Source organism: Ambystoma mexicanum, chromosome 3p, assembly GCF_040938575.1.
Source record: "Ambystoma mexicanum isolate Mex_15411 chromosome 3p, UKY_AmexF1_1, whole genome shotgun sequence".
In the NCBI taxonomy this organism is placed as follows: Eukaryota; Metazoa; Chordata; class Amphibia; order Caudata; family Ambystomatidae; genus Ambystoma; species Ambystoma mexicanum.
Genome location: NC_090925.1, coordinates 523917022 through 523932557, shown reverse-complemented (window position 1 = coordinate 523932557; position 15536 = coordinate 523917022). Strand labels below are relative to the sequence as shown.

Genomic DNA, 15536 nt, shown 5'->3' with positions numbered 1-15536 from the left:
GCTCTCTCTCGCTGATCCCAATGACCGTAGCAACAATCTACAACATAAGTGGGCCCAGCTGGATCCGAGAGCTCTACGCCTAAATATTGTGTCAGGGTCCCCATCCAGAGACACGCGTTCCACGCCCAGGGCAACATCCTTTCAATGGATGACTGCAAACACTCTCTGGTTTCAATATTTTCTGGGCTAAGGATGCAGTTCTGCTGAGTACATCTTCTCCAGTTGGGACGTTACCCCTTCCCTCTTCCCCTGACTCCCTGCGTGGGTCTCCTTTTCTGTACCTCCCTGCCATGCCATCCCGCGTTCCCCTTATTTTTTTAACAGCCGAGTGTGCCCTCTTTCTTCTGGCTGACTCTCTCTCTTCCGCCTCTTTGAGCTGCCCACCTGTACACCCCACACCTTCTCAAGTGCTCCTACAGCTACACACTCGACTGCCAGAGACAGGACGTATCTCTGCCGCTGTCCATTTGTGAATTATTTCGCCCCGCCGCCCCATTTCCCTCCATAACACATTAAACACACGCATGCGATCCTGCCTGCAAACATGAAGCGACAGTGCAGACTTGCTGACACCAAAAAGTTCCAGCAACATAGCGTGTGCCCCGCCCCAGCACACTGCACCGCACAGTGGGCTTTGCGTGTAGTGCATAACACAGGGGTGTTGCTAGGCTTGGAAAAGATCCGGGGCTACGCTAATGTCGGGATTGGTGGGACTCTGGGTGAGGTAGCCTTTTGGTTGTATCCCCTGAGCTTCCATCCGGGAGTACAACCAAAAGATCCAGGGCTATAACCTCCTCACCTCCCAGACCTCCCCACAGCGACACCTGTGCCCAGAGGGATGGATGAAAAAGCGGTGTGAGGCAAGGCCTGTACCAGGAATATGTAACATAACAGGTGTATTTGTAAAGGGCATGTTCACCCCCAAAGGGGCATCTTGCCGCTCATAACAGATGTCTGTTGTTACCCTACTTACTGGTACTCATTTTTATCAACCTCAGAAGGACGAAGGGCTGAGTGGACCTGCCAGGATTCAAACCTATCACAGAAAGTGCTATCAATAGTTTAGATTCAAAGGCATTGTGGGAATTTGCATTACAAGAAGGTGCCAGGAGTGAGGCAAAAGGCAATACATGCGAGCTGAAATATATGATAGGGGGCACGTTTTGACTGAGTTTAACTGTCCAGAGAAATGGCACATGTGTGAACAGCCAGCTAGAGCTGGGTGGAACATTCACAGGCAAAGAGCACCATTGCGGCTCTCATCACACTTACTTGGGGGGGAGTGAGCTGGGCGGAATTAGGAAATGGACTCCCCTGCCACACATAAGCCACTTCAGTTTTCAGAGGGGTGTTTAAATGAAGCCTCAGGGCCTTGCAGGGGAACCCGGGAAAGAAGAAAGGCATCACGTGAGGCCAGAAAAAATCGATTTGCAGTGACGGCTGCATCCTTCGGGGTCCTGGGCCACTGCACTGATTGCCCGCGCCTGTGGCCAGCCCTAGTTTTGGGGCCTGGGGAGCGCAATAAACAGTATTCAAATTATTTGGGGCGGCGGCAGGGGGTCCCGAGAAGTAGCTGCTGTGACCGAAGAAGCATAAGTAGTAAGGGATCCATTATCAGAGGCGTGAGCTGTGTAACTAAAAGCAGATATCGTGGGAGGTTCAAGTGCCTGCTGCAGAGAAAAGCTCAGAATGTCCATTCCCAGTAAGACAGCTAGAGGGGATCATGTGCCCGGCAGGAGCATGTTGGTAGGGGAAGTGGGCACCTGCTCCTGGTCAGGGCTACTTCTTAAGACTGAATTTCACACCCTGCCAGTGTACACACATGTACTCTTATGTTAAGGTTTTTCTATACTATGCCAAATCCCCAGCGTAGAGGTCTCAGAGCACCCGACTCGCCTGGGAAAGGGTGGCATACTGCCCTCGCCCAGGGTATTTACACCCTAGTCCGTGGAAGGCAAAGGAAGAACAGAGCAAGATAAGCAGATGGCAGCGAGACTGAAGAATGATGGATACCAGGTGGGGAACACCGCGAGGGGTGGAGAGCAGTTGTAATCATGTAGATGCACGTGGACCCTTGGGTGGCCAAGTGTCCGTTTTGAAAGAGCGATCATATGTATAATTAGATTTAGTTCACACTCAGTCATCTCTGTAACGCTATTTTGGTTGCTTGAACCACCTAGTGGCGATTCGGGTTTGTACAGTCGGTGGGATAAAGAAATCCGGACCACCTGCTATAAAAACAATGCAAGTGGCTGTTCAGTGAGCAAAGAGAGCGATGAGGCCACAGGCCCAAGTCCTTCCAGAGCCACGGAACTCCTGCATGACTTGCAATATCCTTTTTACATGCGGCAGGGGTATTTTATCTATTATAATACAGAGCGACATCATGATCACCGGCTCTAATACGCGATGCCTTGCTTTCTCCAAAGCAAGAGTTCTTTCATTTATAGAATTCATGTAGAATCTGTTCTGTTCTAAAAACAAAGGCACCAATAGTCAGCCTGTAATGGGCTGCGCAAACATATTACACATGCACCAATATTCAGCCTGCAATGGGCTGCACAAACATATTACAAATGCACCAACATTCAGCCTGCAATGAACCGCACAAGCATATTACAACTGCACCAATATTGAGCCTGTAATGGCTGCACAAACATATTACAAATGCACCAATATTCAGCCTGCAATGAACTGCACAAGCATATTACAACTGCACCAATATTGAGCCTGTAATGGGCTGCACACGCATATTACACATGCACCAATATTCAGCCTGCAATGGGCTGCACAAACATATTACAAATGCACCAACATTCAGCCTGCAATGAACCGCACAAGCATATTACAACTGCACCAATATTGAGCCTGTAATGGCTGCACAAACATATTACAAATGCACCAATATTCAGCCTGCAATGAACTGCACAAGCATATTACAACTGCACCAATATTGAGCCTGTAATGGGCTGCACACGCATATTACAAATGCACCCATATTCAGCTTGTAATGGGTTGCACAAACATATTATAAATGCACCAATATTCAGCGTTTAATGGGCTGCACAAAAATATTGCAAATGCACCAATATTCAGTCTGTAATGGCTGCACAAACATTACACAGGCACCAATATTCAACATGTAATGGCCTGCACAAACATATTACAAATACACCAGTACTGAGCCTGCAATGGGCTGCACACACATATTACAAACGCACCACTATTCAGTCTGTAATGGCTGCACAAACATATTACACATGCACCAATATTCAACCTGTAATGGGGTGCACAAACATATTACAAAATGCACCAATATTCAGCATGTAATGGACTGCACAAACATATCACAAATGCACCAATATTCAGCCTGTAATGGAATGTACAAACATGTGTAAAGCAGATTGATGAAAGTCACTTAGTAGTTTACAGTTATTGTTTACATGCACATAGAGACCTGCTCTTTGTACTTAGCTAACATCGTGCATTAAACGACCAATCTTCCATAAATGTCTCGGCAACTAATGGCTGCCATGTTGGACCGAACTGGGGCAGAGGAAAAGAATCAGAACATCTCGCCGTCACTTTGCTTAGCAGAAGCTGCCGTCCATATTGTCGGCTCTGGCAGCAGGCGCTGTGACGTCAGAAGTCAACAGTAATGAGAGTAGTATTATGATGTCATTCTCTTATTGCATGTGAGTAATGATGTCACAGCGAGACTGGTATAATACTATATGAGAACATACAATACAACTGTTGTAGGTTTCCATGTATTAATATCATCTATCAGTACTGCAATGACATCACAACATACTTTTTGCTTCACTCTCCTGCCCCAGGGGGCACCTCTAATCTATAAGGGAATGGGTGATTTATCAATTTCCATTTTTTAACAACTAGGATGAGAATGAAGGAGTTAAGGATATATGTGTGTTTCTGTTTTAGCTTTGGCTTGTAGAGCGCCATCTAGTGTGAGACAAAAATGAATGCTATGAGCGTGGCAGAGGAGGATGCCATTTGCAGATGGATAATCATCGGTCACTGCTAAGTCCATGCAACGGCCCTCCCCCGCCCCCCCGCTCCCCGTCCACCACATCCACACTCATGGAATACAGGAGTTACTGGTCCACATCGCAACAGGATGTAGGCCTCCCCTGCAGAGATAGCGTCAGGGTCTTTCAACCTTTTCAAATGAAAGGGGCCTCGAACCTCAGGAGGGGCCCCCAGCAACTGCCCCCATGTAGCCAGTCAGCAGTCTTGTGACACAGCAATATATTAATTTCTCTATTTTCATTCTGGGGCTTAAAATGTGCGCTTTGCAGCGCTCGTATTACAAGCTATGTTTTCTCTACCCACTGGATATACAGAAGTGTTATCACCTCATTGCCTTCTAACACTGGCTCATCCACATAAGCCACTAGCTGAAAAAGAAGGGTTTAAAGCTCTTCAGTGGGCATTTAGTGTTTAAGCTCCCGGCTGGCCTGCTGTCTTGTGATAATCGGCGGCTATTAACCTTATCTTTGTCACCATTGTAATGCATGCACCCATGGGTGTCTGAGAATGTTTTCCCTCTAAGCAGGGGGCCCCAACCAGCATGTTGAAATGGCCCCCCACACATCTTCAGCCGGACCTGATCCCCTGCCATTGGCCTGTCGTTGCTGTCATTCAGATGACGCACTTTGCAAGTGCAAGATCTTCAATTCATCACTCGTGAGATAGCATCAACATGGAAGATTCTTTCCCACAGCAGCCCGCCATTCCCTCTGCGTGCTCTGCGCCTCCCACCTCTTTCCATTGTTTATCAGTCGCTCTTTCCCTCACCGTCCTTCTTTCATAAGTGCAATGCCCCCCGCCCCCTCCCTCACTCCATGCCTATGTTAAGGATCTTGCAGATGACAGCTGGTCACCTCACAACTCCAAAGAGCAGTCAGCATTTTAAAACAATTTGAGGGGACCATCCGGGAACTTGTAGACATAGAAAAAATACTATCGCCTCATCGCGAGTTTGGTGGTAACCCTTAAATGTGGCGTTACCGCTATTACTGCTGCATTTAAGGGTCCGCCAAATAAAGGGTTTGGCAACCTTTAGCCCCAGCTCGAAGCTGGGGATAAATGCAATGGGAATTTGCAGATTTCCGATGCAATTACTGCTCGGTAATGCCGCCGATGGTAATCACACCGAAAATTCCCCATTGGGTCCAATGGAGAAGAGGGAATTACCATTCCGCCAAACCCGTGATCTGGCGCTAATATCACTTGAGAGTGGCAGTAACGCTATTAGCCCTGGTGGTATCCCGGCGGTAATGCCACCGGGATACCGCCCAACTCATGATGAGGCCCTATGTCTAAAGGGATACCTGGATAGGCCTTTAAAAAAAGCAAAGATGCCTACAAGTGCTTACAAATATTCCGTGTAGGGCCTTTTATCCACTGCTGCAGGCTAAAAATAATTTTATCGGTGCTAATAAACATTTTGATACATGTGTGCTTGTGCTCAGAGAAATTATGTTTTTTTCTATTTAAACGCGCATAAGCAAAAATTATAAGAAATGTTTATCAGCACTTGTTTTGCTCCTCCATTGGAGAAAGGCCTTTATCCTGTCTCTCCCATGGTTTGGGCTCTGCTCGTTTTTTAATGTGATTACTGGTTCAGATTTTTTTAAATACAGCTTCTAAGGGAATAAAGACGGTCCTTTAAAAAAATGTCTAGAAACTTGAAGGTGCAGGAGCTGGGAATTTAAGGTCGCACTTGCAACATAATGGCATCACTTGCGATGTCATGCCTCACATGAGGTGGCGTACTATGCCTATGATGGCATTATTGGCACATTGGAAGCTGCGCTTGGCATATGATGGTACCACCCACATGTGCGGGGTTCTTCCGTAATATGTCGTCTATAGAGGGCCTATGATGGCACGTTAGGTCATTTAAGCTGCACTTGGTGTTTGATAGCAGCACCTGCGCGCGTGATGCTAAAGCTCACCGCACATGCGCCTTCACGTTACACAGGCACGTTCCCACCACACGTGTATTGTTAAACTGCGAATATGCCCTTACACTGAGCATGCAGGCACACACTGCAGACACAAACACCCACATATCGCGAAGACATATTTTTACACAAGCCAAAACAATTGGCTTTTTCATTGCATGTCAAAAATGTAAGGTGAGAAATAGTGAGTGTTAAAAAAATATAGTTTCCCTGCCAGTTTCTGGCATTTAATGCCAAACGAAGAGGGACGGTATGTCGCCGTTTTAGGACTGAATAGAAGGTGCCCCTGACCAGTAGGTCCGGTGAGCCTGTGGAGGATATGGCGTGCAAAAAGGATTGTTTGATCAGCGAAACGCGCCCCTAGCGGGGGTCCGGAGGATTGGAGCCATCTGGTGAGGTTGCCAGGCTACCACTCACTGGAGGGTTCCGAGCTGCAAAGGGCCACGTGGGGAGGGGAGCAGGAACAAAGAGGGATGTGGGTCTTCCAGTCGCCTGGTATGGCTCCCAGGCGTGTGGCCCAGGACGGGCGGCCACTGCCATCCTTGCCAGATAAAGAAGATTGAAGCAATTGAATAGATGTGTATGATGTCTGCTGAACTAACTATAATGCACTCATGTGTGTGATGTGAAGTTTCTTAACTACCTGTTGCATTGTAACCTCCAGCCTCTGAAAAGTTCACTGAAATGAGCCAGCCATGCGTGGGAAATGGCGGACTGGGAAAGAGTCACAGAGACAAACTCATGTGGTGAATCAATTTATACAGAAACACGAGTGCACGCATATCTAGCGCACCAGGTGCCACCTGCAGTCACACATGTCAATGCTGGCAGGGTCAACCTGGCCCTTAATCCTTTGGAAGTTGCTAACCTGAGTGCCTTGAAGAGCCTCCTTCTCTCCGCTAGCAAACAAACTATGGCACTCAATGCTCATGGAACTCTGCTCAGAGGACAATCACCTAGTCTCCAGAAATGCTTGCAAACGCTGGCTGTTGGCTTGACTGCAATAGACAAGCTAGCAAGACACACTGTCACGACCAGAGCAAGCAGAGCTTTCAACCTCTAGCCACCTCCGCCAGGGCCCGAAAGACCCACCAGATCCACTCAGATGAGCCAGCATGATCCTGCAACTCACACGGATGGACCACTCAGATGTTAACAGCGCAACGACCATGACAAATCTGGACGCAAACGTCACAAACCCGGACAAATGAGAGACTGGCCCATTCGTGGCAGCCTCATTGACTTGGGCAATACGTCTGTGGCCAATATTTAGAGCAAGATCACAGAGCAGATCGCAACCAGGTAGGGTCAGTCTCCTCAACTTTGAATCCCCGTCAGGCAAACATCGCCTGACAATCAGAAAAAATGGAACCATGAACAGTAGCAGTCTTGACGGATAAGAACATGATTTGAACACCAACACACCAGTCTAGCCTCCAACAGCTGGACTTCTCAGGAGACCCAAACCACTTGCATCCACCCCACCTAATAGACTTAGCATTCACTTTTCTAGCACCCTTATACTACACATCGGGACCACAACACACACACACACACACAGCCGATCACCACCCTAACCACAGACACTTTGGTTGAGATGGGTGAGGAGCAGCACAGTGCCCCCCTACTACGTCCTCCAGACACACGGGTCCCTGACACTGACGCTCTGCAGATAGTGTGCCTCAAGCAGACCTAGTCTTGTGAAAGCAGTCTGCTCCCTCACAACGCATTCTTAAAAGAAGCATTCAGAACATACAGTGTAGCCTGCCTCCAGAAACCGCTGAAGGCTCACGTGGTTTTGCTGCTGTTCAAACTGCTATATATGTATTGCACTTTTACAGACATCTCTTTAGTAGGGTGAATATTGTGACCAATCAAAACAGAAGAGTCCATTATTCACGTTTTCTTAATGAATCACTAGAAGGAATGTTTAACATTTAAAATTGTGGACCTTATGTTGTTCCCATAATGCTCTTTGCTTTTTTGCAAATTGCCAGAATTTAATTCCTTAGAGATACTGTTGCACAACCTGGCCCTGGCCATTCCCCTTGATCCGCGCCCTTCTTCCCAAAGCCCTGCCCCTCCTAAGGAGTGACAGTTCCCCAAATTAATGTTTTCAATTTCCAGCACTGGTGAGAAGCTCGGAGTTTATCGTATGGCCTACAACATCTGTCACTCTATTACATACTGTGCCCCTCCAGGGGCTCTTGCACTGTCCCAGCTCTGCCATCTACCAGGGCTCTTGCACTGTCCCAGCTCTGCCATCTGCCAGGGGCTCCTGCACTGTCCCAGCTCTGCCATCTACCAGAGGCTTCTGCACTGTCCCAGCTCTGCCATCTGCCAGGGGCTCCTGCACTGTCCCAGCTCTGCCATCTACCAGAGGCTTCTGCACTGTCCCAGCTCTGCCATCTGCCAGGGGCTCCTGCACTGTCCCAGCTCTGCCATCTACAAGGCCTCCTGCACTGTCCCAGCTCTGCCATCTACCGGGGTCTCTTGCACTGCCCTAGCTCTGCCATCTGCCAGGGGCTCTTGCACTGTCCCAGCTCTGCCCTCTACCAGGGGCGGGGGCTCTTGCACTGTCCCAGCTCTGCCATCTACCAGGGGCGGGGGCTCTTGCACTGTCCCAGCTCTGCCATCTACCAGGGACGGGGGCTCTTGCACTGTCCCAGCTCTGCCATTTACCAGGGGCGGGGGCTCTTGCACTGTCCCAGCTCTGCCATCTGCCAGGGACTCCTGCACTGTCCCAGCTCTGCTATCTTCCAGGGGGCGGGGGATTTTGCACTGTCCCAGCTCTGCCATCTACCCGGGGCTCCTGCACTGTCCCAGCTCTGCCCTCTAACATGGGCTCCTGCACTGTCCCAGCTCTGCCATCTGCCAGGGGCTCCTGCACTGTCCCAGCTCTGCCATCTACCAGGGTCTATTGCACTGTCCCAGCTCTGCCATCTACGGGGTCTCTTGCACTGTCCCAGCTCTGCCATCTACCGGGGTCTCTTGCACTGTGCCAGCTCTGCCATCTTATAGATCTCGAGTTGTTCCACTTGAAGAGAACACATATCCAGCTAGCAATGCCAGCAACCACATAGTACCACTCCGGCACTTGGGGCGCTGGCATTTCTCACCCGCTCTCATCTCATGGGTTACACCGGCTTCTCCCTTACAACCACCCCTTCTTTTTTGGCAGACCCACGCGCCACAAGGCCACCACACGGCCACCACACATTTCAGAGATGCGCAGTACAAGTCATTACATGACCATTAAACTGGATAGCAATGACACTTATTACATCACTTTGATGCGGGAGGAATCCTGCATGAAGCACTAGAAAAAAACCTGATATAATTGCTGTTAAACTTGAAATGAAGGTCGACGTTTGGGTTGCCGGCCCCCTTTAGGGACGACCAGTGGCGTGGCATGCTGGAGTTGTAATATGGACGTTTAGCTGAGGTGCCCTTCTGGGTGAGGCGAGGAAGGGACCAGGTGAAGGGGAAAAGCGTGTGTGAGGGAGCGGGTGATTGAAGACCTTTAATTTCTTTTTTTGTGTATTTTTTCAGTGATTAACGTAAAGCTACATATACCAATCATTATACTATGTGTTCAACACAGAGTAGAACACACATAAGACTAAATGCTGTTGGACGTTTTCTTGAGGGCCTTTTTCAATATAAGTGACCCTTTTAGTGTGTATTCTGCTTGATGCACGTCTTTGTCTTAAACCTACTACGAACTTCAATAATTTCACCTTTTCAATAAATAGAAACAGCTTGGTTAAGTATATCTTTACTTAAACCAGTATGGCCTGTTGACCTTTATTTGTTAACGCCCAACCTGCCCCTATTTCTATTTGCCCTGCCAGGTTTGCCCCTGCCCCCCAATATTGATTTCTAGACATGGCCAGCATCATAACAGCAAAAGCGGCTCCTACGCACTCACAACACGTGTACCTCTCACTCCTGACAAGAAAATGAGGCACTCTACCCATGTGTATTCCTCCCAGGCAGGCCGAGGTGCTGTACCAATGAGTGTGCCGCTAGCTGTCCTACCAAAGTATGAGGTGCTGTGCTCAGAAGTATCCCCCTAGAAGTCAGACCAACACTCTGAGGGTGCTGCACCCACAGAAGTACCCCTAGCAGACATAGCAACAGAGTGAAGTTCTGAACCCATGAGTGTACCCCTCCCAGACAGACCGATAGCACATGATGCTGCACCCAGAGCTTTAAGTGGGCCGTGGCTAGCTGGGGCCGAGCCCAAGCAGGCTCAGAAATCTCGTTCTGGGCAGGGACCTACTGGGGCTCACTAATCTCCCCTGGCAGGCCCAGCCGCTACAGGACAAGGATTTTTTTCTAATGCCTCAGGCTCTCGCTAATATACGAGAGCTTCAGGCTTCAGAAAAAATGCATTTAATACATAATGGTGGCGCTGGCACCGGCAAGGCATCCCTACAATAAAGAGATACCCGTGGGCCGGCGCCACCATTATCCAAGAAAAGGTGTAGCCACTGGAAGCCAAGGCCATGTTTTCTAAAGCCTGAAGCTCCTGTTCATTTGTGGAGCTTCAGGCTTTAGGAAAAAAGGGCTCGGCTTCTAGCGGCCTCACCTTTTCAGCCTTAATAGGCTGCTGTCCCTCCCCAGACATGATGCCTGGTGAGGGGCACCACCACCATTAAGGCTGAAAAGGCGAGGCGCTGTCCCCTGCCAGGCAAGCCATTATTGAATAAATGCAGAGATCAGCACCCTCTCAGGAAGGAGAGGGTGCTGATCTCTACAAAAGGCTGCCTGGCGGGGGTGCCTGTAGCCCATTGAGCAGGGGATCGTCAAGGGTTACAAAAAAAAAAAATCCTAGGGTATAACAAGTGCACACGTGTGTTTATATTTAGCCATCGATGTTATGAGAAAATGGATTCTGTTGGCAAATGCCATTGGCCCTGTGGACTTAATTCAACTGGAAGAGACACATTGAATACGATTGGTATATTAGACGTTGGGATGTGTTCGCTTCCTGTGACGTCACTCTCCATTGCGTATTTCAGAGACCGCCCCTTCCCTCCACCCACAACACACTTTTTGAAACGTGAGCGCTGCCACTACACGTCATGCATGATCCCTGGGGCACAAGGTGCTGTACCTTCGTCTTGCGCCCTAAAGTGCATCACGGGTAATGAACAAGCCCGCAGGTTCCAGTGGGGTGAGCATGTTCGTGTATATGGTGCGCAAGGTGGGGTGCGTTTCCCCCTGGGTCTCGATGCCAGCAATCTCTCCGCACACTATCTCAGCGCCCCGGTAGTTTCCCAAAATGTGGGCACTGCAGCGCCTCCCCCTTTTTAGAGCTGTGGCTGAAATTACGCGTGCGGCTTGGAATCCAAAGCTATAGGACTGTTCAGTGGTCCAAGGGCGCCCCCTAGAGGTTGCTATCGCTAAAAAGCATCAGGCAAGTGCCTCCTGGATGAAGGCGGTGGGCTCCTTCCCCGGGGATGGGGAAAGCACGGGTTCACCACCTGGGAAGCCCCTGCCCGGTCTCGGTGTTTCGGGTGGCTATTGCATAGTGGGCGTCTGGCATTGCATAGCGGAGAGTGGTAAAGGAGACAATTCTTCGGAACATGCTTGCCAATGAGTAATCATAAGAATCACCATATGTGTGTGTGATCATATAGCTCCAATGCTGGACTCCTCCAGCTTCTAAGTGCTGCATTATGAGTAGACATAACCCCATTTAATAGTACTGGGTGCATCTACAGCCGAAGGGCGAAGGGATCACTTAAACGTCTCTGGCCGTTTTGGAATGGACAGATGACAAACAGCACCCAGATCAGCTGTGATGGCCCCTTGCACACATGCCCCCATCCATGCCAGGCCACCCCTGAAACTTTACATATTACAAGGATCGCATGCTTTGCAGACACCACACTCCAGGGAGGGGGGCCGCGCAGGGGTCTGCCACCTGCAGCTCTCACAGTCTTTTGGACTATGACTCCCATGATTCCTCGCCATTGACTCTGCTGGCTAGGGCCGATGGTAGTTGCAGTCCACAGCAGATGGCTAGACAGAGGCTGCTGGCGCCTGGTGAAGTGTATGCCCTGTATCCATGTAATGTCAAATTCTTGCTGTGCCCCTCCCCCCGCCCCCACCCAAGTATTTTTCGAATCCATTTTAATTAAAGGTGAAGTTCCCACCACGGCACTTCTATCACAAGCAGTTTCATCTCCGAGGACTCAAACGACAGCTTTGAGAGATTAAGTGACCGCTTAAGTGTTATGCGACAGCTGCTACCCCCCTTTAAGGTTTCATGTGGAATGTTTGTGTGTAAATGAGAGACAGTTTAAAGTCTATTTAAATACACCAAATACACACGCGTTTGGCGAAGCGCAGGTCTGACCTGCACATGGCAGGTTCGCTTGGAAGGTCATCTCTGCTGTATTTCCCATCTGTGTGGAAGGTGCCATAGAACCAACACCACAAGGGGTGTTTATCGGGTCTAACCAGTGTCTACGCCTCTGCCTGTCAGAGAGCAACACATTCTGGGGGTAACTCGTGTGCTTGCAAAGGAGAAAGTGAACGGATATGTTCAGCTCTGGCAAATACGCCCCTCCCCCACAAACACAACACTTTCCACCTAAATCCAAAGGTAATCACTGGCACTGCCTGCGTTCCCCTGCCCTCTGCCCTGGTTGCTCTGCCCATGCGGCCCTTCTATGAGCTCTCGAGAAGTAGACTTTAGAAACAATCGGCGTGGGAGCAAAATGAGAAAAGGGGCTCCAGATAAAAAAGGCAAATAAAAAGTCCTTCAGCCTGACTCATGGAATTATCTGCGCCTAAAACGCAGATTTGCGTGCCATTCTGCATGAAAATCCTTGTTTGAGGTATGGGGATTTTCGGGCAGAATGGCGCCCAAATCTGCGTTTTACGCGCAAATAATTCCATGAATCTGGGGCCTTGACTCTACCCCAATGAACGTTGTAGAGGTTGGAGGGTAACGTTGCCCAAACCAATTGAAAATCAGTCGGAAGTTGACTAAAAAACTCAAAGCGTGTTTCTCCCAAGAAGCTGCCGTGCAAAACAAATGTAAAAATGGCAACTGCGTCAAGAAAAAGTTCAGCACCCCAAAACACAATAGCCAAACGCAGAATGGGGCTCTCTAAAAGCTGGTGCCTAAAACGTGACATCATAATGCATGTATTGCCAGGCCCACTTATCCCTTCCCCTTGCCACCCACTCTATGCTGGGTGAGGCTTCGCCCAGTAGCTCACCCGGGGCATTCTGGCACTGCGAGGCTTAGGAGGCCAAACTAACTCTTTTCCCCTAACCTACTAAACTTTCGCAATGTCACAGTCGTGTTCAGATCTTTTAAGCATAGAAAGAACATTTGGAAGAGTTCTTAAATGGTCCACTTTGGCCTCAGGTAACACTCACAATACATGCAATAATCTACACGGGGGCAGAGTTGGTGAAGATCAACCCAAGGCCCTTCCATTTTACTTCAGATGAAGATATTAGAGAGTATCTTGTATTCCTCCACCCAGGAGGCTACAACTCACCTGGGGGAGTGGCGAGGACCCACACACGGTAACCTGAGAGCTCTCCACCCCCCCACCACCGCCCAGGAGGATGCACCGTCTGCAGTTGGGTAAATTTAGATGCGTGTCATACGACTACACCGGCCCTACTCCGGGCGCTGCTATAGTCAGAGTTGGGGGCCTTGCTGGTCAAGGAGTAACACAATCCCAGGCCTGCTGGGCTCCCTATAAGGAGACCTGGCCTCCTTGCTAAGAATACCGGCAGATATCTTGAGGCACAGGAGCGGGGAGCCAGTGCCCTGTGTTAGACGTTGTGTGACCGTCCAAGGTGCAGCAGGCCTTGGGAAACCGCCACCATGGCTCAGGTTAGTGCCCTGCCCTGGAGCTGCGGCAGAAGGGGAACTCATGGAAGGGGCACCCTCCACCAAGCCGCCTTCGCTCCCTAGCTTGATGTCCGAAAAATCCCACCCTGGATTTACATGCTGTGGATACCCCGGCTTCCCGCCTGCAGGCCTCCCTACCAGGGGGGTCATGGAGCTCCCCTCTGCATCTGAATTTTGGAATCACCCTTCAAGCGCAGACCATGCTTAGAAGGGTTTTGCTTGTTTTGAGGAGGCGGCCGGGCTCAACTCGGGGAAGCCCCCCGTCGCGCACTCGCCATTTTGGTTGTTTGATCCTTTTATTCAGGCACCTACGGAACCCCTAAAACAGAGGATTCTCCAAATCCAGGGGGTGGTCCCGCCATATGACGGGCTTCGGAACCCACCATTCGTGTGTATGTCACAGGGGTGGGATGCTGTAGGCCTGTTGCAGTGGACTAGCCTACACCTCTGGCCACTTCTGTAGAGCCCTTACATGTTACCTTACTGAAGGTGACACATTGGCAATATGGGTATACGGTCTCTGCTGTGTATGCATTACCCCCCTTTACCCATACACAATCCTGCCATCCCGTTTTAATTGCCGTGCTGTGTGAGGGGAAGGTTGGCATGTGGACATGGAGAGTGGAGGGTGGCAGGGTTGAATCATGGCAGGTTTTGTCATTGCTACCTCTTCCTGCCTAAGGCGAGAGCCCCGGTGCCTCTGCATTGTGTGTGGAAGCTCTGTCTGAAGCCAGTGTTGTGTCGGGAGTGGGCACTCTGCTGTGTGTGCTCCGTGAGCGCACACTGATGCCCGGGCTGCTTGCTGAATCTGTTTGATGTCTGATGGTTGTGTACAGCTGAGTGGACACGGATGTGTGTGCTGTGCGCGCGCTGCTCTGTGCGGTGCACGTGGGCTGTGACTAGCTCCCTGTGGTCTGCGCTTTGTGGCTAGAAGCAGCGCCCTCTGGCGGAATTTGTTAACCTGTCGTTTTGTTTCCCCCTCCAGCCAACAGACCAGCAGCAGGATGCGCGCTCCTTCCTGAGCGAAGAGATGATCGCGGGTGAGTGCCCCGAACACGGCAGCTGCGCCCCGCGGCGATGGGGGAGGGGGAGCAGGTGTGGGGGCAGCCCTGGTACTCGAGGGCCCTCTCCTGTGTGTGTGTGCAGGGGGGTGGCTTCTGTACCTAGCTCCTGCAACCATTCCATCTCCATAAAGCCACGCTTCATATGCTGGGGGTTGCCCCCCCCCCCACATAACCCCACACAGACCCCCCTCACACCGACATGGGGTGCCCACTCCCACCATTCAAGCAAATGAATTAGGTTGATACATATGTCGCAGCATCATGTCAAGCATCGTGTCAGTGGATCCCAAAAAATGAGGGGCGAACCCTCTAAATCAGGGTCTCGTGGGGGCCTCTCAGTCACGCCCCCACATTCTCCACTTCCTTAGTCAGGCTGCCAGCGTCCGGTGGAGGGGAGTTGGCGGGGTGTCGCAAAGTCAGTCTTGTTAATGAGGGTTTAGCCTGACACCGAAATAGTCCCCCTCGACCCTAAATTCACGCCCTCTAAGGGTGAAGAATGCCGCCCTCCAGTGCTGAAAGCAGAGCCTGGGACACACCTGTTTCTGTCACTGATTTTCCCTGACACACACGCCTGCCTGGACGAGGCGT

At 50.2% G+C, this 15536-nt stretch overlaps 1 protein-coding gene across 2 annotated transcripts in view; it reads left to right on the top strand.

The window, feature by feature from the left end:
- The window catches only part of TNNC2 (troponin C2, fast skeletal type), a 42679-nt gene that overhangs the window by 16466 nt on the left and 10677 nt on the right, over positions 1-15536 (top strand). Inside the window, exons 1-2 of one of the 2 annotated variants that reach the window (XM_069651224.1) lie at positions 13614-13866; positions 14870-14924. In XM_069651224.1, coding sequence (XP_069507325.1) covers positions 13858-13866; positions 14870-14924 — 64 coding nt within the window. In that variant the 5' untranslated portion in view covers positions 13614-13857. Of the gene's footprint in view, positions 1-13613; positions 13867-14869; positions 14925-15536 lie in introns of those variants that run through there. The other variant, XM_069651225.1, reaches the window with a different exon arrangement.